The 25439-nt window shown below is 41.5% G+C and overlaps 1 protein-coding gene across 1 annotated transcript in view; it reads left to right on the top strand.

Moving 5' to 3' along the window:
• The window catches only part of FHIP2B (FHF complex subunit HOOK interacting protein 2B), a 31888-nt gene extending 9901 nt beyond the window's left edge, over nucleotides 1–21987 (top strand). The window contains exons 2-17 of the mRNA XM_063448480.1: nucleotides 1823–1901; nucleotides 2284–2492; nucleotides 4784–4888; nucleotides 4996–5115; nucleotides 7029–7139; nucleotides 7983–8185; nucleotides 8265–8376; nucleotides 10347–10423; nucleotides 10701–10890; nucleotides 12163–12323; nucleotides 12401–12517; nucleotides 12650–12728; nucleotides 13371–13514; nucleotides 14814–14954; nucleotides 15388–15488; nucleotides 20154–21987. Of these exons, the coding sequence (XP_063304550.1) occupies nucleotides 1823–1901; nucleotides 2284–2492; nucleotides 4784–4888; nucleotides 4996–5115; nucleotides 7029–7139; nucleotides 7983–8185; nucleotides 8265–8376; nucleotides 10347–10423; nucleotides 10701–10890; nucleotides 12163–12323; nucleotides 12401–12517; nucleotides 12650–12728; nucleotides 13371–13514; nucleotides 14814–14954; nucleotides 15388–15488; nucleotides 20154–20256 (2052 nt within the window). The 3' untranslated portion in view covers nucleotides 20257–21987. The remainder of the gene's footprint in view (nucleotides 1–1822; nucleotides 1902–2283; nucleotides 2493–4783; nucleotides 4889–4995; nucleotides 5116–7028; nucleotides 7140–7982; nucleotides 8186–8264; nucleotides 8377–10346; nucleotides 10424–10700; nucleotides 10891–12162; nucleotides 12324–12400; nucleotides 12518–12649; nucleotides 12729–13370; nucleotides 13515–14813; nucleotides 14955–15387; nucleotides 15489–20153) is intronic.
• The last annotated feature ends 3452 nt before the right edge of the window (nucleotides 21988–25439 follow it).

Genomic DNA, 25439 nt, shown 5'->3' with positions numbered 1-25439 from the left:
TTCCTGACAATTCTCACTATAGTGGATAACCCTGTGTGTGTGTGTTACATTTCACTGCTTGTGGCACACTGTACAAAACCCCATTCATAGTTTTGTCAGCTTTATCATGCTTTTCACTCACCACGTGCAATGAATAGAATTATTATAGGGGGCTACAATCCTTTGCTGGACAAAATCATACCCCATTGATGCAAAGAAGAGGATTGTTGTTTCATCAGCCCAAATACATAGCGCACAAGCAAAAAAGTTATCTGCGCACTATCCCAAATCCCTACACATTTAAATAACAGGAGGTTTTAGTAACACTCCAATGGCTATTAAGGAGCGCCTAAAGGTGCCTCCCCTGATGTAGATAGGGTGCTACAACCACCGTTTGCGGATTGGTTGCTTGACAGGTGTTTTTCTATAATAGGCTCCTCTGTGAATCCTATTATCCAATCTCCTCTTCAAAATCTGGGTGTGCCTCTCCACAGCCTCAGCTTGTGTTCTCCTTGATAGCTGTGTGTAAGCGCGTTCACTGGCGATATCTATCCGTTTCATTGCTGACTTCCTGTTCTTGTGAGTGATACCGACCACATGATCCCGAATTTCAGGTTTCTTTAATACTCATGAAAAATAAATTATACATAAACAAACGTTTTGAATTACATGTTGAATTTCTTTTTAAATACCAAGATCCGATTAAAAAGAAATCATAATATATTAATATATAATATATTCTAATTCAAAACGCTTGTATTAACACCAACAATGCACACAAATACCCAAACACATTCCTGACTTCAAATGACTTTACTCATTACTCATCCCTGCATTCAAGCACACAATACACAAAAAAAACAACTGCATTCATACGCCAACACTACACACAAATACACATTTTTTTTGTTGTTGTAAGAAAGTAATAAACTACTTTTAAAGCTGTTCTTTGTCTTTTTTTTTTTTTTGCGCATGTATGTGTATATCAATTTTATGCATTCAGCCCTCCATACTTATTTTAGTAGATAGTTTTGGCCCTCCAGAACAAACGGGTTTGGTATTCCTGTGTTTAAAGGGTTACTCCAACCACCATGACCACTTCTGCTTTTTGAAGTAATCATGGTGGTATGAGCCAATAAAAAGGTCCACTTAAAGGCTTTGATTGGATTCAGCGTGGCCATGTGACATCAGACGGCAGCGTGCCAAGAATGCTGGGAGTTTTCCCCAGCACTGGATTAAGGTAAGTAAAACTTCATTTAAAAACGCTATTGTTTGTTTAGGGGGGAACATATAGAATAATGCCAATGGAGCATTGTTCTAATAACAACCTAAGAGTTGGAGTTTTCCTCTGCATGGGGAAAAGTGATCTGTAGCAGCCAAAACATAAACAACAAAACCCTGCAACTGTTGCCAATGATTCTTTAACAATCTGTGTACATAATTATAGCTGGCAGAGGATAATGGAAATTGTAACTTATCAACAACTGAAGTCCCACACTGCTCTGGATATTGTCAAGAATCCTCTGGTATCCAGAATTGACTCTGTGAATACATGGCTTCCTAATGGAATTTAATACTGAGCAACAGTGCATATAATATATGTCCGCCTGAAATGTTTATTATTTCATGATTTACTTTATAGATAATATGCCCAGCATAACTTCCCAAGATGTAAAACTACAAATCTCATGATGCTTTGCCATCCTTTAAAATGTCAAAGCATCATGGAAATTGAAGTTGTAAAATATCTGTGGATCTATGTTTTGACCACACTTTGCATGGGGCAAACAGAAAAGGATTTTTCTTGAATCAAGGAGAGATCTTAATACTCTTTCTCACACAGCGAGAGCCACCTCAGGACTTGTTGCAATCCTTTGTAAAGCACTGGAGAGGAGTTACTCAGTACTACATTGAGAAAACAGGTAAGGGACATTCTCAGCAATGTACATCCCTGGTAATCTCTTTGCATGTTTAGAGCTAAAGCTAAAACATCTCTTGAATAAAATGGGAGTAATGTGTAAGTAGACCATGAATAGAGAATACGTGTGGTCAGTATAAACTGGGTTTGTGAAGTGTAACATTTCATCTGTGATGAGTATGCCATGGATCCTCCAAGCTTTCATTGGCGAGTACCTTTTTAAGGACGTCTAATAGTGTAGGACTTAAAATTAGAAGCCCTGCCATTGATATGAGATTGACTATTTGGTGGTATTGTTGGCATAGAGGGTAATTGAGCGCAGACTAGTGCACTCATTGTACATTTCATAACATGTAAGATCATTATGACACTGTGTCTATTGACAGATGAATCCCGCAATGCACGCGATACAGACATCCCATGGCTCCTCCGTCAGCTTACAGATATTCTGGTGTATGAGGAACAGGAGCTGAAGACTGGAACAGATGTAGAAAATGGAGGCACCACTGAGGCTGGGGATCATACTGGACCTTGTATGGAGTATCTACTGCAACATAAGATACTCGAGACTCTATGCACGCTAGCAAAGGCAGAGGTACTTACAGCAATACTAGCTGTGCCCTATGATACCTGCATGTGTCACTGAAATGCTATATTTGTTCCATATGAGCCTACATAGTTTTCAGTACTTGTCTGTTTGCCTTGCTATGAGAAACAAAATATAGAAGCACTGTGTCCTGTCTTTATGTCATTAATATGCTCATTGTAATACCTTTCCCTATCCATGCCTGTGTGCTGTGCAAATAATTTCAGGGCTTTTTCCTACATAAATTTTTTTAGAATTTCCCATTTTATTTGTAAATCTTTATTTTATTGAAGCAATAGATTTTCGTTACAGAAGATAAGGCAAGAATGAATAATATATCAGCAAGTATGCATACATTTGCGATAGCTTTCAACATCGATACATATTCACATGAATGTCATTTTATAGTATAATTGCTATGTCTTGTTGGCTCGGCTTGTGTGATGTTGGTACAAACACTGTGTGTTTACTCGAATGTATTGCCTGTCTGGTTAAGTGTTCTAAAAGATAATGCAAGACTATAGAGAGGGTCACAGGCCCGCGTCAGGCACATGGTTGGTAAGTCAGGCAGCGGTCAGCTCTTCAGCAATATTGAATAGGTATAAGTATGGACGGGCTGGTCGAGTTATGTCTCTGCTGTATGTCCGTCGTTGTCAGATCCTAGGAGCAGCTGGGTTGAGTTGAGTGCGCTGGGCTGTGTGAACTGAGCTGGTGTGGTGTGTTCTGTTATGTGTATGCTAAGTCAGGGGCTGGCATGCAAAGCATATATATATATAGTCTGGTTAACTACTTCAGGATATCTGATAAGGACTCAGCAGAGTATACCTCAGTGTGGCTAACACTAGCGATGTCTGCTTGATGGTGTAGGTATACAGTTAGCGTTCAGACTATAAATCATAAAATAATACACAATTCTTTAAGTTAAGGAAGGTACCCATAAAATGAAATGCTGGTTAGTGTCCATGCCAGGCATAGCATGCACAGTCACAACAATAGTATGGAATCAGATCACATCAGTTCATCACAGAAGCTGTGTAAACACCAGTCTGTCCTAGTGGGGCATGGCATAGGTGGGTGTCTGTTACCCATATGGTCCATCGCATGGCTATGCAGTGCCAGTCCACTTTTTCATGTGCCTTCCCTTCCGACATGGTTTGCACGGCTCCCGTGTCCCCCGGTTCCACCAGCGGGCGCTGTTGGCGCGGGTTTCAGCAGTATATCCAATGTCGTGGCTCCTTTGCGACCGAGGGCTGCTTGTCTTCGGCCTGAGGCCTTAATACGTGCTCGCGCCCTTTTGCCATTGATCCCATCACCAGGATCGTGGGCCCAGGGTTCCGCCGGATCTTGAACTTCTCCCTGGGGGTATGGCAGGAATTTCCCATTTTACACCACAAATGCTGGATTAGAAGCACAGCTGCCTTGGAGATTTTTTTTCCATTTCAGCTATTTTGGCCTTAAATTTTAAATTCACTTTTAATTCCCGACAATGCTCCCTTTAGTAAATAACACTGTATGTATTTTAAGTGGATTTTGTTTATGCATTGTCAGTGTATCTCATAGACTGACAACACACTTTTAATGTGAAATTGTATTTGATTTTTAAAAAATATGTATGCCACAGTGAGACCACATAGGCCATACTAGTCAAACTGAAAACATCTGAATTGGAAATTGTTGACTTTTTTTTGCCTAAAATTTTAATTTCACATTACCTTTTGACAGTTTACACTAGTGGACAGCCATGTGTATGTCATATTGTTTTCTGTCGTGTGTGTCAAACTGATCCTACAAACTTAGAAGAATCCAATATACTATTGTCCTGACTGTGTGTAACTATCACATTCTCAGTGTGTGTCATGCTTTCCCTTATTCTGTGTATGCCACAGCCATATCACTCACTTACAGATACACTCTGAGCACCTTACCAATGTATGAATTCTGTGACAATTACTGGGGTGCTTAGCCCAGTGCTTGCAGTCTATCATTGCTGTCCTCTGATAGACAACATTGGTCAAATAATGCTGAAGTGACTGATATATCCTAACATGGCATATCATAACGTGTGTCTTGGCACACCAGAAGTACTGAAACAAATGTATGTATGGTGTTTATATTATAAATAAAGTTATGGATGGATGACTTTGTGATTCGATTTAGAAAAAAAACTGACCAGCAAAGCTTTGGATTGTCAGTGGAATGTATTTTGTAGAAGTGCGGATTGAGACTGTCATTGTTATGTAAGAACAGCCAAGCTGCGTGTCTGTAGTTATCATAGCATATATTTTTTTTCCTGTTCCTAGTATCCCCCAGGAATGAGGCAGCAAGTCCTGCTTTTCTACACTCGCCTTCTATCCAAGGTACAGCGACCCCTGCTGCACTATCTAAGTGTTCATCGGCCTGTTCAAGTAAGTATGTGGTACCTCTCTAAACTGTTTAGGAATAATGTATCAGTATAGAGATTCAGTTGTTCTTCATGGTTGGGTAGTAAAATGCACATTTGTACCTACAACAGAAGCTGATTGCTATGACTGGTGATACAGGAGTCACTGCACAAAAAGAAGAGTTGCAATTTCTAGTTTCAGTATGCAAAAAAGTGGAGGAGGATCCCTCGCTGATCATTCACATCTTAGAGGTACCTCCATGGCATTATCACTTGAATACAAACAATGGGGGGGGAGGGGGGACGACGACGATACTATGGGACAGGGAATGGGGGGGGGGGGACACTATGGGACAGGGAATGGGGGGGGGGACGACACTATGGGACAGGGAATGGGGGGGGGGACGACACTATGGGACAGGGAATGGGGGGGGACGACACTATGGGACAGGGAATGGGGGGGACGACGACACTATGGGACAGGGAATGGGGGGGGGGGACGACACTATGGGACAGGGAATGGGGGGGAGGAGAACACTATGGGACAGGGAATGGGGGGGGAGGAGAACACTATGGGACAGGGAATGGGGGGGGAGGAGAACACTATGGGACAGGGAATGGGGGGGGAGGAGAACACTATGGGACAGGGAATGGGGGGGGAGGAGAACACTATGGGACAGGGAATGGGGGGGGAGGAGAACACTATGGGACAGGGAATGGGGGGGGAGGAGAACACTATGGGACAGGGAATGGGGGGGGAGGAGAACACTATGGGACAGGGAATGGGGGGGGAGGAGAACACTATGGGACAGGGAATGGGGGGGGAGGAGAACACTATGGGACAGGGAATGGGGGGGGAGGAGAACACTATGGGACAGGGAATGGGGGGGAGGAGAACACTATGGGACAGGGAATGGGGGGGGAGGAGAACACTATGGGACAGGGAATGGGGGGGGAGGAGAACACTATGGGACAGGGAATGGGGGGGGAGGAGAACACTATGGGACAGGGAATGGGGGGGGAGGAGAACACTATGGGACAGGGAATGGGGGGGAGGAGGAGAACACTATGGGACAGGGAATGGGGGGGGGAGGAGAACACTATGGGACAGGGAATGGGGGGGAGGAGAACACTATGGGACAGGGAATGGGGGGGGAGGAGAACACTATGGGACAGGGAATGGGGGGGGGAGGAGAACACTATGGGACAGGGAATGGGGGGGGGGAGGAGAACACTATGGGACAGGGAATGGGGGGGAGGAGAACACTATGGGACAGGGAATGGGGGGGGAGGAGAACACTATGGGACAGGGAATGGGAGGGGAAGAGAATACTATGGGACAGGGAATGGGGGGGGAGGAGAACACTATGGGACAGGGAATGGGGGGGAGGAGAACACTAGGGGGGGAGAGAGGAAGCGTGGGGGACTACTAAAAGAGAAGGGGAGTTTTTCATATTGGATTAATTACATTTATTTTAAAAAAGTCTAATATTAATAAAATTATATATATAAAAAAAAAAACCTTTTAAAAATCATAAGGAGAAAAAAGTCATTTTCAGTTTTTGGCCAAGGGCATCCTGAATTTTCATTTTGGTGCATCCCCAATAATAATGATAATAATAGTCAGGTTACTTGCATTTATATTTTGCAAGGTAGTTGTGCATACAGCAATTGATGCTCATTTAAACCATGGAATGGGGGGGGGTGGGTATTTGAGGATTAGGCGCACAATGGTCCAAACAGTGTTATGAACTGTAATTGTAATTCCTCTAGTGCGCTGAAGTGGTTTGTAAAAAGGAAGGAGGAACCCAAGTGTCTGCAGCAGGCACGACCCATTTATTTGTTTTCATTCTTGTTGAAACACTCTCTGTTTCGCACTCTTTTGTGTGAGATAGTTCATTTGTGTGGGCATAGCTTCTCCTTTGTTATGAGTGTAGTGCAAAGTTTTATTATCTTTATTATTATTATTATTATTATTATTATTATTATTTTATTTTTATTTATTTTTTTCTCCTGTAAGCCTAGTAAAGGAGCATATGTTGTGTTTATCAGGCAAACATTTATTGGGAATAACAATCATTATATTTAGAATTTTTTTAAAAAAGCTTTCACCACTACATATAGCTAATGCAAATGTGTGTAATCATCCTGTTTTATTGTTATAGGGGGAAACTGTGAGCAAATCTAAACGTGAAGAGGAAGTAGCATCTACATCCTCCAATCAGAAACCTAAATATAATCTGTTTAAAGCTCTGCTGAGGCTGTGTACGTGCCAGGTAAATGGAGGGGGTAGGGGAGAGGATTGACATTAAAGAGATAAAGATTATATTATTGAATCCAAAAATAAATATTGGGCAGAAAAAAAAACATTTACATATTTTTTTTATTTTTTTTTAAATTCTTGGCAACTGTATTCCGGTGTGAGGGTAATTTTTAGTATTCTTAATATCTGTTTTGTCAAGTATTCTTTACAAATGTAGTATATGTTGTTACATCTCTTCCTGCAGACTATAATAAAATGAACACTCCAAACACCATAACCACTATAGTGCTCTGAGGTCGCATGGTGCCATGAATGCCCAGGTGCTTCCCTGTGTAAGTTGTCAAACCTTTTGGTAACAGTTTGACTTCTTATCAAGGGTTCACCGGGTGCCGCTCCCTACTCTTCTCTATCCAGAAGCTCTCGGCTTTGAACGAAGTGTAGAGGTGCAGGATCAGCTGCCAGTGATCAGCTGATGCTTTGAGCCATAGAGCTGGTCCTGTACTGCTTGCTTTAGCTCAGAAGAGAAAGCAGCAGTACTAGCTCTCACTTCCTGCTGGGAGGAGGCAAGGGCCTGCACCGAGCCGACCAAAGGTTGTCAATCTGTTTAAATACTTACAATGAGTGGAGTGCCAGAGCACTCCACACACGATAACCACTGTAGGATGCCATAGTGGTTATGGTGCTGGAATATTCCTTGAAAGATTATTAAGGTTGAATGAATGTGGATGCTTAGCTACTGTCTCTTCTCTCATTCTATTCATCGATTATCCAATATTAAACACTGATAGACAGTGGTGTAAAGGTGTGGAATTTAATGAGAACCCATACTACACTGCTCAAACTTTCCATTTTCTAGTCACAGCAGGGGAAAATTGCCGTAAAAGCAAAGGAAATTCTCCTTGGAGTGCTTCGAGCAGCGCAGGAGGAGGGGCCAGTGAATCTTATTGCACAGAGTAACCTAAGCAAGTGTGTAGCAGAACATCTATGTGATCTGCATGCCAGCATTCCATTGAACACTCCTCCCTATGACATCAGTGCGCAGGATAACACAAGCTGGAGGTCAGAGGCACAGATTGATTGATGAAACACAAATTTTTGTATTCGGTAACTGAGATTGCAATGTTTGCTTCATTTGTAGGACAGAGATTGGTGCTAATGAAGCAGATTCCTCTACAGATGACCCTGCTGCTGTACAAAGGTTTCTGTGTTGGGTGGAGTATTGTGATTGTCTTGTTCAGGAGTCACACAAAGTGAGATATTTCCCTATATTTTTATCTGTAATCTTTTATCTTCTTTCCCTATCCTTACAGTTAGTGTCATACCCTACTTTTACTGTTCAGAGCTCATCCTAATCATACTCCTCTCTCAGCATTGATATTCTCTGCTCCATATAAATATGTATCTCGTGAAATAAGCAGTGATCCAATGGTCACCCTAAAAGCATGGGGTGAGCCAACGGGCAACAGGATAATAGTAAAAAGACCCAACATGTTGTTAGAAACTAATATAAGATCACAAAATAAGACAATGGTAGACTCATTACACAATAATTTAAAAACTAATCTGAGGGAGGAGATAATACTCTCTACCTCAGCTACACACCTCAGTTGAAATAAGTGATTGTACCTTAAAGATAAGTGAGGATGGATTCCTAATCCTAATATCTACTATCTTGGTACTCTGCTATATCATAATGAGGAATCCCTAAGTGCAACAAGTATGCATAGGATTAATCCTATTAGAGAGGAGGAGGAGGCCAGAGGGTACTTATAAACGATACCGGTAATAACCTAGGCCCCTGTGACGGTCTCAGTAGGATAATGCGATAAAGAGATATAGATCAAACCTCTCTTCATATGACTAAAAAGGGCATCCCTTCGTATATATAGCTCCAACCAAACAATAGGGAAACCCTTGTACTACAAGCGGAATAGGGTAAAAATGTGCCCTAATACTGGGAGGAGAGTAGTGCCCACTGTTCTTTCCCTAATTACCTCGGCAATGCAAGATGCTAGTGTGTACCTAAACCAAATATCCCTCAAGAGAGTCTAACATAAAACAACATTAAAGTGTAAAACAAAAAGTGCTACCCATAACGTGAAACAAAAAAGAAAAAAAGATCAGAAGTGGCCCGACGTTTCGGCGTATATGTATAAACTTTGCTAAAAATATGGTTTGATGTTCATCTAAGTTACCATAATAATCCACAAACACAATCTGTTTTAACTAATAACACAACTTATTGTATTGTTCTTGCACATATTGAAAATATAATTAAAATATTCAAAGTATAGGTTGGGAAAAGTACATGTAAATCCCTATGCTAATGATTTCCACAAAAGCTAATTGAGTACCAAACCTGGTGCCCAATTAAAGAAACCGAATTGGAGGTGTGGCTTAAAGCTATTTTGACTGATAAAAAGCACTCAAGCAGTTTGCTTGCTATTCACACACAAAAAAAGCAACTGTTAATGTGAATCATACCTCACAGAAAAAGAGCTCGAAGACATGTGATCAAGATTTGTTGCATTGCATAAAGCTGGAAAGCATTACAAATTTAGCTCAAAAAGCTTAGATCTTCATCTTTTCACTGTTAGACAAGTTGTCTATAAATGGAGAAGGTTTAGTACTGTGACTACTCTCACTAGAAGTGGCCGTTCAGCCAAGGTGACTCACTCTACAATTCTCAATGACATAAATAAATAAATACCCTACAGTAACCGGTATAGAAGAAATCATTTGAACTGGTTAACATCTCTGTTCATGAGTCTCCTATATGGAAAACATTGAACAGACATGGTGTTCATGCAGGACACCACGAAGAAAGATACATATTTTAAAAAAAATTCATGGGATGTGTTCAATAAAAGACACAAAATATTATTATTGTTTGTGTTTTTAGCTTACACAGATTGAGCTTGTCTTGATGAAGATGAGATTACATTTTATGACCAATTCACGCAGAAAAACAACTAATTCAAAAAGGTTCACATACTTTTTCTTGTCACAGTATTTACACCGTACCTTCATTTTTTTAAAAGTTATTATTCATTTCTCATCTATCCAAACTTTACTGTTTTAAGTTGATAATTTCTATTTTTGCACATTAATTGACTGTGCATATGATTATGCCTTCTTATATTTTTGTTATATTCTTCTCCTCCATTCTATAGTTCTTCCATTGCATACACTGATGTTGCATTTTTTAAATTTTTTTCAGGTAATTGGTGGGGAGATAGCAAGGTCTTTAACAGATGACTACTTGCTTGGACTACTGCAGCCAGAGCTACTGCAGGTGTAAGTAACCTGTGTATAGAACCGCAAAGAACAAAATAGTTTAGAAGTATCAGAACTGGCAAAAAGTAAGCGTAGTGCAACAGTGGTGTGACCACTAACATTTCAAACTGCAAAAACTATGCAAAAGAAATGAGCACATAGTGAGTTACTTTAGAGTAGTGTGTTCAGGTGTAGGGGGATATCTAGTGATGGTTCAGTAGGGTAGTGGCATTTTGAGAGTGTTTTGTGTGTGGATCCAAGAATTGGATTTGATCATCGACAGTCCTTCTCTCTTCAGGTCAGAACTGAGCATCCAACGTAGCACAGCAATCCTCACAGCAGTGCTACAACGCTTCACTGCTTCCCCACTTCTGCATCAGATTCTCACCTTTATACTGGGAGAGGAGAGGAACTCAGAAAGTCGTGACAGAAAGAATCCATCACTCCGGGCCCAGCTCATCCAGAGATGTAATCATCTGTCTGATGAGGTGATTTGCAGCAACATTTGCTATTAGCTCACTCCACTTTCCCTGGGTCACACAGAGCTGTTGGTAACTGGAGTACACAAAACCAGCATGTCACTGACATCATACACAGGCATGATATATAAGATCAGTGCTGCTTGCCAAATGTGTTCTCTCTCTGCAACACTTTTTATGAGATGTACTTGTACTCCCTATGAATGTAGCCAAGAACCAAAATGCCAGGCAAAAAAGAAGCAGTCAGTACAGAAAAGTGCATGCTATGGACATGTCCTATTCTGACTTTCTGTTACAGGATGTGGCTTGTATCGGCACTGTAATTGACTGCATTCTGTACCACAAATTTTGCAATTTCTTCTAAGGTCTTTGCTTGAGATCAAAGCTAGGGGATAACATGCATGCTCCTTGCTAATGAACTAACACATGGCATATCACGAAACCAATACATAGAGCCATTGAAACTGTATTAAGAGACGTTTGTGATGCATTCATTAAACTAGGATATATGCAGAATTGACAAAGGAATTCCAAATTGTTGGCCCAAATAACAAACCTGGAAGAAAAATAGAGTATAATCTAGATTTTTCTGTTCTCTTATTGGTTCTCAAAAATCCTGTTTATTGTATAAATAAATACTACTCCTCAGGTAGCAATACACTCTTTTCAGTGAAGTAGACTAATGTTGGTTTGCTTTTCATTCATTCATTCTATGAATGAATGGCGGGAGGGGTGGGGGTGGCTTGGATTAAAATCTAGTATCATTATTATCGTATTTAGGTATCCATTAATACTTTCAGGGTTATTTACTAAAATGAGAATTCAGAGTGAATTTCAAATTTAAGGCCAGAGTAACAAAACTGAAAGCATAGCTAACTTTTTTCCATTTTGGCTATTTATTTTGGCTATTTAAATTTGAAATTCTCTTTGAATTCTCAGTTTAGTAAATAATGCTGTATGTGTTTCAAGGGTTGATCTAACACTATATGACATATGTTTCCTATACCCTATTGGGCAATTTTAGCTCGGTCCTCTTCATTTAAAAAGTACAAAAAAAAAGACTTTAATACTTACCTGCAGAAACGCTGCACATTCAGACTCCTACCACCATGACCATCTCAAATTAAACTGGTCATAGTGGTTGGAGTAACTCTTTAAAAGTTTTTTGTTTAAGATAACTCTTCTTTGGTTGTTTTATGGAACATATAAACACACAGCTGTCACTTGTTTAAGCTCAAACACAGCTGGCAAATTACTGATATACAATTGTGTCTTTCTCAGATAAGCCTAGCATCCTTACGACTGTTTGAGGTCCTTCTTCAAGTTCCAGTGGATCTTGTCCTACAGAGTCTGGTGACTCGCAACTTAGAATCGCGGGGTTATCTAAGTAGAGCTCAGGAGGAAACCCGAGGGCCAGAAAGTGATGCTTGGGAAGGCACAGAGTAGGTACATGGACGGCTGATACTAAAAATGCACATATTTGTTATAGTTCTCTAACAGTTAATATTGTACAACACAGAGAGCTGGAGGAAGACCCCTACTTCACTGATGGTTTCCCAGATACTGGGTTTCGACTGACTGAGCGAAAGCCAGCAAAAGGGACAGAGCCACTGGGAAGAGAGCAAAGTGTCAGAAGGTGAGCAAAGTAGTGTCTGTGGTTGTGGTGAGAGTATAGAATAGAAGATATGTGACATTATTGAGGATAAGTTGATGTAATTCATTCTGAACCATAGCATTTCTGACATTTTTTTCCCTATGTTCTTATCAGTTTCCTATCTCTCGTCCCTGAAGAGATGAAATCATCTGGCTCTGGTTTTGAGTCTTACCTGCAGGATGCGTTAGTCCAAGTAAGAAAGCCACATATTTTACATTGTGCTGGTGCAATTCAAATATAACAATTTAAAGGAACACCATAGGCACCTAAATTACTTTAGCTAAATAAGGCAGTATTAGTGTATAGATCATTCCCCTGCAATTTCACTGCTCAATTCACTGTAATTTAGGAGTTAAATCACTTTGTTTCTGTTTATGCAGCCCTAGCCACACCTCCCCTGGCTATGATTGACAGAGCCTGCATGGAAAAAAAGCTGGTTTCACTTTCAAACAGATGTAATTTACCATAAATAATTGTATCTCAATCTCTAAATTGAACTTTAATCACATACAGGAGGCTCTTGCAGGGTCTAGCAAGCTATTAACATAGCAGGGGATAAGAAAATCTTAATTAAACAGAACTTAGATAGGGCTCTCTTTACAGGAAGTGTTTATGGAAGGCTGTGCAAGTCACATGCAGAGAGGTGTGACTAGGGTTCATAAACAAAGGGATTTAACTCCTAAATGGCAGAGAATTGAACCGTGAGGCTGCAGGTGCATGTTCTATACACCAAAACTGCTTCATTAAGCTAAAGTTGTTCAGGTGACTATAGTGTCCCTTTAAACGCACTCTACATTATTTCTTTCTGATAAGGATTTTGTGTTTTTACATGTAGTTCCAAGAAATACGTAAAATGGTTTCTCACTGGGAATGGACAGCATCAGGTCGTTCTGCAGGAAAAAGTTGCCATAGTGAGATGTTTTATGAAGGCCATTTTCTGGAAGTCCTTTTTGATCGCCTTGGAGGGATTCTTGACCAGGTATTTGAGATGTCATTTAAAACTTTTTTTTTTCCTTTTTATAACTGTAACTGCCGTGCATTCTCTGCAATTAACAGTGCATTACACTCACCTTGTTGCATTTCTAAATTTATTGCAACTGGTTATACAATTCTCTTATCCTCATTCTTGCCATGAAAGTGTATAATAGGTGGTGTACAAACTGAACATGGTTCTGCATAGAAAAGTATTAATTAAATCAATCCATTCACTATCAGCCATATATTTTCTTCTGTTGCCCTAGCACCAGGGTGGGCAAACTTCAGCACTCCAGATGTAGTGGTCTACATCTCCCATAATGCTTTTACAGCTCACATCTGGAGTGCCAAAAGATGCCTACTCCTGACCTAGCACATCGACAATTCTTTACCCAGAGATAGTCTCCAGTGTTACATAGAAACATAGAATGTGACGGCAGATAAGAACCATTCGGCCCATCTAGTCTGCCCAATTCTCTAAATACTTTCATTAGTCTCTGGCCTTATCTTATAGTTAGGATAGTCTTCTGCCTATCCCACGCATGCTTAAACTCCTTTACTGTGTTAACCTCTACCACTTCAGCTGGAAAGCTTTTCCATGCATCCACTACCCTCTCAGTAAAGTAATACTTCCTGATATTTTTAAACCTTTGCCCCTCTCATTTAAGACTATGTCCTCTTGTTGTGGTAGATTTTCTTCTTTTAAATATAGTCTCCTCCTTTACTGTGTTGATTCCCTTTATGTATTTAAATGTTTCTATCATATCCCCCCGTCTCGTCTTTCCTCCAAGCTATACATGTTAAGATCCTTTAACCTTTCCTGGTAAGTTTTATCCTGCAATCCATGAACCAGTTTAGTAGCCCTTCTCTGAACTCTCTCCAAAGTATCAATATCCTTCTGGAGATACGGTCTCCAGTACCGAGTACAATATTCCAAGTGAGGTCTCACCAGTGTTCTGTACAATGGCATGAGCACTTCCCTCTTTCTACTGCTAATACCTCTCCCTATACAACCAAGCATTCTGCTAGCATTTCCTGCTGCTCTATTGCTAGGGCAACAGAAAAAAATATATGGCTGATAGTGATGGATTGATTTACTTAATACCTTTCTATGCAGAACCATGTTCAGTTTGTACACCACCTATTATACACTTCCATGGTAAGAATGAGGACAAGTGTTGGGCTTCATGACTTTATTTTGGGGACTATCAATAGCACATCTTCAAAATATTCTATTCTTAACACTTATCTCACAAATGTATTTTATCATAATACGCTCTTCCCTTTTTTCCTTCATCTCCAGCCTTATGAAATGAATTTACTGGTTACGTCCTTGCTGGCTCGTCTTGCTCTCTTTCCCCACCCACACCTCCAAGAATACATACTGGATCCGTTCCTTAATTTGGCACCGGGTGCCCGCTCCCTGTTTTCTGTACTTGTTAGGGTAAGACCCAGGGAAAGATGGGGACTGTGTATTCATGTGTGTGTGTGTGTGTGTGTATATATATATATATATATATATATATATATATATATATATATATATATATATATATATATATATATATATATTAGGAACTTACCCAGGTCATGGAACTTTCATGTAGCTTTAAGTCAAAGAGAAATGCTTAAAGGCAGGGGGATAAATATTTGTAATAATTTGTATTACTGTGCCTTCAGTTCCCTAAGTAGCTAAATCAGAGAACAAGAGTTGCAAACCTCTTTTATTCGAATTACTGAGTTTTCATCTCTTGCTGATAATTCTTGTCCTTGGATGTAATGCTACAGCTTTATTGCTTGTTTTTTGAAAATCTCTCTCTATCTATTTTCCCCTTATCAATTCTGTCTTTGTGATAGTTTTCCTCTGTACCCTTCAGGTGGTTGGAGATCTTGCCCAGCGAGCTTTACGAGTTTCTAATTTTCAGGAAACACTTTGTCTGGTGAGACGTCAGTTACTTGGAGACTCTTCCAATGAGAGGTGAGCGTAACCCCTAGCTTCTAGAGTCAGAGAACCCCAATTCACATAAACCGAGATGACTATTTTTTAGCATGCCAAGTAATCTGATATAAAGCTTCAATAAGTTGGTCTGATTTAAACATGACTTGTTAAGGAAAATGTATTTGGTTCAAAGTGAAAAGTTTAAAATTATACAATTCTATATAGAAAGGTTTTGTAACCGTATTTAGCACGGTCACATAAAAGGACTGTTTTAAAATTAAAATTCACAATTTACTATGTGCTGTGAGAGAAAATGGCAATGTTTAAAACAATGATTGACCGGAAGCCATGGTTGATGTGCAAGGATCCAGGATATAGATAAATATTGCTGTGTGTATTCTTACATTATTGTTGCAGAGGTGACATGGCGCATATATAGTGTATAGAATAGATCATAGCTCTGAAGTTTCACTGCTCTTCAGGAGTTAAATCACTTTTGGTTCTGTTTATGCAGCCATAGCCACACCTCCTCTGGCTGCGACTCATAGAGCCTGCATGAAAACAAAATGGTTTCATTTACATTCAGATGTAACTTGCGTTAAATGAACACTATAGTCACTAGACCAACTACAGCTTAATGTAGTTGTTCTGGTGAGTATATCCTGTCCCTGCAGACATTTTAATGTAAACACTTTTCAGAGAAACAGCAGTGTTTACATTGGTGCCTAGGGACATTACCAGTAGAATTCACTCAGACGGCCACTAGAGGTGCTCCCTGGTCAGTGCTGCACAATAGTGGAAATGCCTGCACCGGCAGACCCACGTGGCGCTAGAATAAAGGTAAGTAAAATACCTTTTTTAAAGGGGGATAAACTGGGCTGGTCACCTAATTAGTTAAATACTATAAGGTCAGGAAAACACTTTTTTATGTTCCTGACCCTATAATGTTCTTTTTAAAGTTTTTATCTTCTTCTCTGTAAATTGGACTTTGATTACATGCAGGAGGCTCCTGCAGGGTTTAGCAAGCTATTAACAGAACAGGAGATTAGAAATTCAAATTTAAACAGAATTTCCAATAAAGGAAGAAACATTAGATGACTCTTTATAGGAAATGTTTAGTAAGTAACATGCAGGGAGGTGTGTTTAGGGTTGCATAAACAAAGTGATTTAACTACTAAATGGCAGAGAACTGAACCATGAGACTGCAGGGGCATGATCTAAACACAAAAACTACTACATTAAGTTGTTTTGGTGACTAGTGTCCTTTTAACATTTTATCTATATTCAATGGTATCAAACCAATGGATTCATTATGGGGGGGAGGTAAGTGATTGAAAACCCCTCCTGTCTTGAGTCAGTGGATGAAGACATTGATGCAGGGCCGGTGCTAGGATTTTTAGTTACACAGGCGAAGATGCATTTTGGCGCCCCCAACCCTCATTAAAAAAAAAAAAAAAAAAAATGCATCTTCACCTGTGTGTCTTTCCTCCCAAGCCACAGGCACACAGGCATCATTTTTCAGTCACACAGTCAAAGTCATACAGGTACACTGTCATACAAAGACAGCAATAATCATACAGAGACATACAGACACATACAGTCAGAGACATACAAGCAGAGATATACATGCATACAGAGACATGCAGGCATATAAAGACATACATGCATACAGAGGCATACCGTCATACAGACAGGCATACAGAAACATACATACAAAGACATTCAGGCACGTACATACAGGCATAAAGAAGCATACATACAGAGACATACAGGCATGCAGACACATACATACATACATACATACAGGCATGCAAAGACATACACACATACAGATACATGCATGCATACAGAGACATAACGTCATACAGACACATACATATAGACAGGCATACAGACACATACATACATACATACATACATACAGAGGCATACCGTCATATAGACACATACATGCATACAAAGACATACAGGCATACAGAGACACACACATACGTACATACAGAGACATAAAGGCATACAGTTACATGCATACAGAGACATATATACAGACATTCAGAGACAAACATACATCCAGTTACATACATGCATACAGAGACATACAGAAACATACGTACAAGACATACAGGCATACAGAGGCATACCGTCATACAGATACATACATGCATACAGAAAAATACATACTCATACACATACTCGAACACACACACACACTGACAGACACACATACTCACATGCGCACACACACTGACAGACACACTCACACACACTGACAGACACACTCACACACACTGACAGACACACTCACACACACTGACAGACACACTCACACACACTGACAGACACACTCACACACACTGACACACACTCACACACACTGACAGACACACTCACACTCACATGCACAGACACAAACACACACAGTAATTAATAATCTAAATTAAATTGAAATGTCCCACCCAGCCTCCCTACCTGGAGAGCTGGCGTGGGTCTCTCATTGGTGGTCCAGTGGGGCTGCTGGGAGGCGTGCGGCTGAACTGAATTAGGAGGCGGCGAGGGAGCTCTGATCTCTCTGACCGGCTCCCTCGCAGGCTGTTTTCTGATGCCGCGGGAGCCGGAATATGACGTCATATTCCGGCTCCCGCGGCATCAGCAAAAGGCGCGCGAGGGAGCCGGTCAGAGTCCTCAGAGCTCCCTCGCCGCCTCCTAATTCAGTTCAGCCGCACGCCGCGCCGCTCCGGGGATCCAGGAGGTGACCAGGCAGGAGGGAGCACTTCCCTCCTGCCGGTCACTGGAATTTTGCGCCCCCAGAGCCGGTGCGCCCTAAGGCGGCCGGCCGCCTGTGCCGCCTTATGGACGCGCCGGCCCTGCATTGATGAACACATGTGCATATACCAAACAAGCCAGAAGACTCACATTGCTGTTACTACTGCAAGGGATTGTGGGTGAGAATATGCAAGTGAGTTAAACAAAGAACCACCTTTTTGCCTCATCTGATATCTTGAACAATTGCCTCTGAATAGAGGTAGCATTTTTCTATTTCTGAATGTGTTTTCTGCTGTGGGGTGGACAAAATTGCATTTTGAAAATTAAGACAAGATTATGAAAGAAGAAAAATGCTTTATCAGGGATGAAGCATATCTGATGCACTTGCCTTGTTGGCACTTAAAACATCTCACACGGATTTGATCAGGTTTCAGACTACAACTACTTCTATGGACAGTCGGGAACTAAAATGCTGAGAACAAAATCCTCTAAGTAAAACAGGAACCTCGGAGATGTCTTGGATTTTCCATAGTTTTATCAGTGTATTGTAGCTAATTGATTAGTTTACAGTATTTATGGAATATCTATTTAAAGCTTAGTCTCAGATTACAAGGTATACATTATTCTTCCCAGTTACTAGTCGGATTTTACCTCATCCCACTGTTTGAAGTCACATTCCCCTTTCTGTGGCTTTGCACCACTGCATTAAATGAATGTTTCTGCTGATCTAGCACTGTATTTGCAATCACTCTTTTTATGCTTTAAATATTGTTTTTTTTTTTAAAGGGACTCTGTAGTCTTTGTAATCATGTAATCTCTTTGAATTGATTATAGTGGCCCCCTGGCACCAGCCCTCCATTCAGTATTAAACTATTCAAGGAGTTTAACCCTGAATGAGGCTACCTGGTTACCTTCAGCCTGGCCTCAACTATAGGTGTGAGATTACACACTTCCTTGTAGTAATCCCCATTCATACTGGCAATTGGAGCTCTATAAGGCAAAAAGCAGTCAGCTGATACTCTCAGCCAATCATAGCCTCACCATAAGTCAAAGCAACTCAGTGGGGAAACAAACTCTTGTTTAGTATTAAAACATAAAAACATTAAAAAACGTTTTACACTGGGATGGTAGCCAGTCTAATGAGCTAAAGCAGATACAGTGTCTCTTTAAGCATTTGCGGTCCATCTGCCATATTATTAGTTGTTGCTCAATGTGTTTTGTATTTGGTTATTTCAGATTTGGCATGAAATCTATAAATAGTGATTTGAATCTGATTTCCATTATACGTGGAAATGTGACATTTAGCTAGGCTAGACTGTAACTATGCAGTTCCCAAAATATGTCTTTGTCCGTACTATATTAATATTTATTATAATAACATAATAAGCCATTAAAGGACCACTCAAGTCACCCAGACTCATCAAAGTAGACTGGGTGCAGTGGTCCTGTAATGTTAACCATACAATGTAACATTTTGTCATGTAAAACTTGGTCACATGACATTGCAGCTCATAATAAAGCATTGAATTCAATGCCTTGCTATGAGAAACATTGGATGCTCACCACGCATGTGCATCAGGTCCCCAATGCTCCTCTACGACAAGCACTAAATTGGACCAGCAATAGAGGAAATAATGCCTTCTTGGTGACATTACGGGAAGCTGAGAGGTGAGCAGTGCCAAGAGTATTCAGGCTTTAAAAAATAAGTAAAAATCTTTTTTCCCCCCAGGTCTTTACACAGAAAAGGGGGGCTGAATCTAACTAGGTAGAGGGGCACAATAGCGTTAGGAGTGCAGGTTTGCATTCCTAATGCTATAGTGTTGCCTTAAGTGATTTATTGATTTCCTAGTCAGTGACGAATAATTAGCACATTTTTCTTATGCAGCAGCACACACACTAATTGCATTATTATCTAATGATTACCACTTTTGTTGTTTTTAGGTTGGCCCATGTGACTCTTTGCCAAGGAGTCGTGGTACTAGAGGAATTCTGCAAGGAGCTAGCAGCAGCAGCCTGTGTGACCCACCACCCTCTTGGCCAATAGATAGTGACTAAGTATTTCCTGCAATAGATTCCTGTGGAAACACTAGGCCCAGCAGGAGTATAAAATGCTCTCCTGTACCTGGGGAAACATGTGCAATATCAAACTCTTTTCCCACTATGTGGGTAAACTAAACTCCTCCTATCCTACTCTTTAACCGATGGCAAATCTTTGGAGCTATGGCTGTTGTGGACTCTTGGCTGGCTGATAACCATCAACCACTGCTGCAATTCAAAAGGTTTGTCATCATTGCTCTATATCAGTGGTAGGAAACCTATGGCACTGAAGATGCCATGGAATAGATCTCCTCCGATGCTTTGCCAGCATTATAGCTGCAAGAGCATTACAGAAGATGTAGCACACAACATTAGGACTGTCGAAGGTTGCCTACCCCCGCCCTGTCTTTGCACTGCATTGCTTGTTTATGCCACCTTGTGCCTTACTGTTGCAGAGGAATTAATCAAATACAGTGCTGCTACAACTCGGCAGAAGTTTGCTTCCCTAAACTATTGATTCAGTTGTCAAAATCTGATCCTGTTGAAAAGGGTCAGCCAACAGCAGCACAGACACTATCGATTTACTGTTATTCCCTGCATACAGGTAGAATATTTGGTGTTGCAAGCACTAACACCAGTAATACCCTAATCTCCATCCCTGGTTTACATCAGTGTTTTGTTTTCTACATTTGCTGTATTTGGTTGTCCTTTCCTGCCAACCATCATCTCAGAAGATGGTTTATCCTCCTTTGCAGCATATAGCTTCTATCTATGTCCAGGTATCTCTGTGTAGAAATTTGGAGAATCAGTCATGTTTCTCAGTTTGTAACTACATATATAGACATATATGTACTATTTTTGATGAAATCCAGCCATAAGTTTTATAGTACTACAGTCATTTTAATTTACCCATCATGCCCATTATATTACAAAATGTTTTTTTTACATATAGATATATGTATAAATAGATCACTATTTATAATGACTGCTTATTTTATATTTATACACACAAAAGTGTAGTTTCCAAGGCAAGTTTGTAATACTGTTAATACTGTTTAATGTAGTAGAACCGGTGATCTTTACATTTTATTGACCATTCCAAACTAATACTGAAGTTCAAGAGAATCCGTTTTAAACAGACTAGCATCACTTTGTGACAACTGTCTCATTCAAAAGCTTTAGTTTTGAATGGTACAATTGCCTTACTCAGTAGGCTAAAAAGCATGTATGACATACTTTTCAAAGTTGTTCTTTCTTTCTATAAGTTTGTATATCGGTTTAAAAGTTTTTGCTATGAAGGTTAAAACATTTGATGCATGTCCCTTTAAATTTCTCTCATATTTGTTGCAATAATATTGAGCCTAAGATACAAATTAAATACCATATTAAAGGATCACTATAGGGTCAGGAACACAAACATGTATTCCTGACCCTATAGTGCTACATCCACCATTTAGGTGGCTTGCCTCCTATAAAAGTTTAAAACTCGCCTTATTTCCAAGGCCGTGCGAGTCTGCCAGCGCTGGCTCCGCCCCGTTTGTGACATAAAAATGGCAGATTTTTCCCTTTGGGAAAGCATTGAATTGGTTAAAATCGGCACTGGGGCGGGGCCAAATGTCGTCAGGACGTCCTCCTAGAGATGCATTGAATCCATGCATCTCTATGAGGAAAATCCAGCATCTCCATTCAGAGCGTGGGGACACTGAATGGCAGGGCTGCTTACTGTGCAGCACTGAGCCAGGAAGCCCCTCCAGTGGCCATCAGAGGAGTGGCCACTTGGAGGTGTCCATGTAAACACTGCATTTTCTATGAAAAGGCAGTGTTTGCATAAAAAATCCTGAAGGGAGCTATTATACTCACCAAAACAACTACATTAAGCTGTTGTTGTTCTGGTGACTATAATTACCCGTTAAATATTAACTTGCATTTAGTGATGGTTAAAAAAAAAAAAAAAAAGAGGCTCCATTCAGTAATTATCTATTTTTGTTTCCTGATCAATGTATTCACTTGCAGTTCTGCAAGAATAATGTTTAGATCATTTTGTGCTAAATGCAGCCAATTAATTGTAATGTATTAAGTTTAAAGCGGCACTGTCATGCCAAACTTACCTTTCCTCAATCTCTTCCTCTTCTCCCCCTCTCTCAGGATCTGTTATTCTTTTCTTCCTGTCTTCTTTAGTTTTCTTTAAAATCATAAGACAAAGTAGGGACTCTTTGTCTTATGGAGGATTTCTCCGCTTGACCAGCTCAGACCAGCGGAGGAGCAAAGTGTGCTTCATTTCCGCTGGTCAGAGCAATTTTCCCATGATCCCTAGCTTTCCTCCCTGTTCCCACAATGCTTCCTGTCAGTATTGCCGAACGTCCTGTCACTTAGACAGAACGCCGGCAAAACTGCCGAATTGCATCCTAACAGAATGAGCACTGTTTCTCCATTGGTGTTAGGATGCAATTCGGTACTTTGATCGTATCGGAATTTAATTCTAATGAATGAAACTCCGATCCTATTAATTGCCGCGGCTGCATCTTGCAGCCGCTTAGTAGATAACTCCCTAATTCCCACGGTATCAGGGAGCTATCTACTAAAAGGCTGAAAGACCTAAATTGGTCTTTCAGCCAAATGTACTAATACTAAGTAAAGACTACTTAGTATTAGTAAATAATATGCCCCTACTCGTTATACCGCGAGTAGGGGCATGTCTAGTAAGCAGTGAGCAGCCTGTGGCTGCTCACTGTAAAAAAAAACAAACGAAAACCTAATAAACCTACTGTCCTTCCCCCCCCCCCCCTAATAAAACAATAAGGGGTCCCACCCTAATAAAACAATAAGGGGGGGGGGACCTACTGGCCCCCACCCCTGCACGGTGGGTGGGGGACCTAATAAAACAATAAGGGGGGGGGACCTATTGTCCTCCTACCCCCCCCCCTTGATGGCCCCCACCCACCGCTCAGGGGGGGAGGACAGTAGGTCCCCCCCCCCCTTATTGTTTTATTAGTTAAAGATGGGGGGGACCTACTGTCCTCCCCCCCGGCCCCCACCCCTGAGCGGTGGGTGGGGGCCCTAATAAAATAATAAGGGGGGGGGGGGGGACCTACTGTCCTCCCCCCCGGCCCCCACCCCTGCGCGGTGGGTGGGGGCCCTAATAAAATAATAAGGGGGGGGACCTACTGTCCTCCCCCCCTGAGCGGTGGGTGGGGGCCCTAAAAAAACAATAAGGGGGGGACCTACTGTCCTCCCCCCCCGGCCCCCACCCCTTAGCGGTGGGTGGGGGCCCTAAATGACCCCCCCCCCCCCCCCCCAATCAAGGTGGCTAGGGGTCCCAAGCCCCTAGTCACCTCCCCCCACCCAAAACATTCTATCCCCTACCTACCACCTCACCCTAAAAATAGTGAGGGGGGAATAAAATAACTAACCTGTAAAAAAAAAAAAAATTAAACTTACCATTTGACGTCTTCCTTTTTCTAAATTCTTCTTTCTTCAGCCCCCAAAAAAGCCAAATAAAAATCCATCATACCGTCCAAAGAACTTTCCCACGCTTGTAAAATGACACAGAGCACTGTGATTGGATGGCTTGAAAACCATCCAATCACAGTGATCTGTCATTTTACACAGCGTGGGAAAGTTATTTTGAATTTTGAAGTTGGTTTAAGCCAATCAATCAGTGTGTTCTAAGCCTAATTGCAGGGCGGGGCAAGGCTTTATAAGCCTTGACCCGCCCTGCGGAGCTCAGTACGCGGCGTGCCCTCCATGGGTGAACATGGATTAATTTTTTTTTTGCGCTTTTTTTTTTTTTTTTTTTAAAGTGCGACGGTATGATGGATTTTTATTTTGCTTTTTTGGGGGCTGAAGAAAGAAGAATTTAGAAAAAAGAAAACGTCAAATGGTAAGTTTCATTTTTTTTTTTTTTTTTTTTTTACAGGTTAGTTATTTTATTCCCCCCTCACTATTTTTAGGGTGAGGGGGGTAGGTAGGGGATAGAATGTTTTGGGTGGGGGTGACTAGGGGCTTGGGACCCCTAGTCACCTTGATGGGGGGGCTTAATTTAGGGCCCCCACCCACCGCGCAGGGGTGGGGGCCAGGGGGGGAGGACAGTAGGTCCCCCCCCCCCTTATTGTTTTATTAGGGCCCCCACCCACCGCTCAGGGGTGGGGGCCGGGGGGGAGGACAGTAGGTCCCCCCCCCCTTATTGTTTTATTAGGGCCCCCACCCACCGCTCAGGGGTGGGGGCCGGGGGGGAGGACAGTAGGTCTCCCCCTTATTGTTTTATTAGGGCCCCCACCCACCGCTCAGGGGTGGGGGCCAGGGGGGGAGGACAGTAGGTCCGCCCCCACCCACCGCTCAGGGGTGGGGGCCAGGGGGGGAGGACAGTAGGCCCCCCCTTATTGTTTTATTAGGGCCCCCACCCACCGCGCAGGGGGGAGGACAGTAGGTCCCCCCCCCCCCTTATTACCATTTTTTTTTTTTTTTACAGTGAGCAGTCACAGGCTGCTCACTGTTTAGTGGACATGCCCCTACTCGCGGTATAGCGAGTAGGGGCATTGGGGAGATTTTAATCTCCCTTGTGCTATTATGGGGGTCATATTGACCCCCATAGAGTGAGGGGGGACCTGGGGGGCTTATGAAGTGGTGGGGAGCTCTGCTCCCTGCCGCTTCTATAGTTGCATATTACAAGGAGGGAGCTGCATGCCGGTAGCTCCCTCCTTGTAATAAACTGAACGAACAAACGAACTCTGATACTCAGTGTTAGTTTGTTCATCTGATTTTTTTCTATTCATTCATTCGTCTGTCTGATGAATGAATGAATAGATGAAATTCCCGTTCGCATGTCCAGGTGTTTCACTGGGCATGTGCGGGAATCTCACAGTCTGTGTAGTGTGGGTAGATGACGTGTCCCACAGGGACTTCACCTACCCACACAAAGATGGCGGCACCCTGAATAAAGATCATAAAATAGGTAGAATAAAGAATAAAAAATAGGTAATGTGGGGGGCTTAGGGGCATTTGGGGGTGACTAGGGGGTCGATTGGATGTGTAGTGGAGGTGGGAGGGGGGTTAAAAAAAAACGGGATTCGGCATGACAGTGCCGCTTTAAGATTTGAAAGTGACACACTATTATTTTAAACTGATTTACGGAAAGAAAATTTTATTTTTATGGGATCATTTGTAATATAATAACCAAGCTCCAGTGAGCAT

The sequence above is a fragment of the Pelobates fuscus genome, chromosome 3 (genome assembly GCF_036172605.1).
Source record: "Pelobates fuscus isolate aPelFus1 chromosome 3, aPelFus1.pri, whole genome shotgun sequence".
Lineage (NCBI taxonomy): Eukaryota > Metazoa > Chordata > Amphibia > Anura > Pelobatidae > Pelobates > Pelobates fuscus.
The sequence above is the reverse complement of the archived record's forward strand: the minus strand, read 5'-3'. Positions and strand labels throughout refer to the sequence as shown.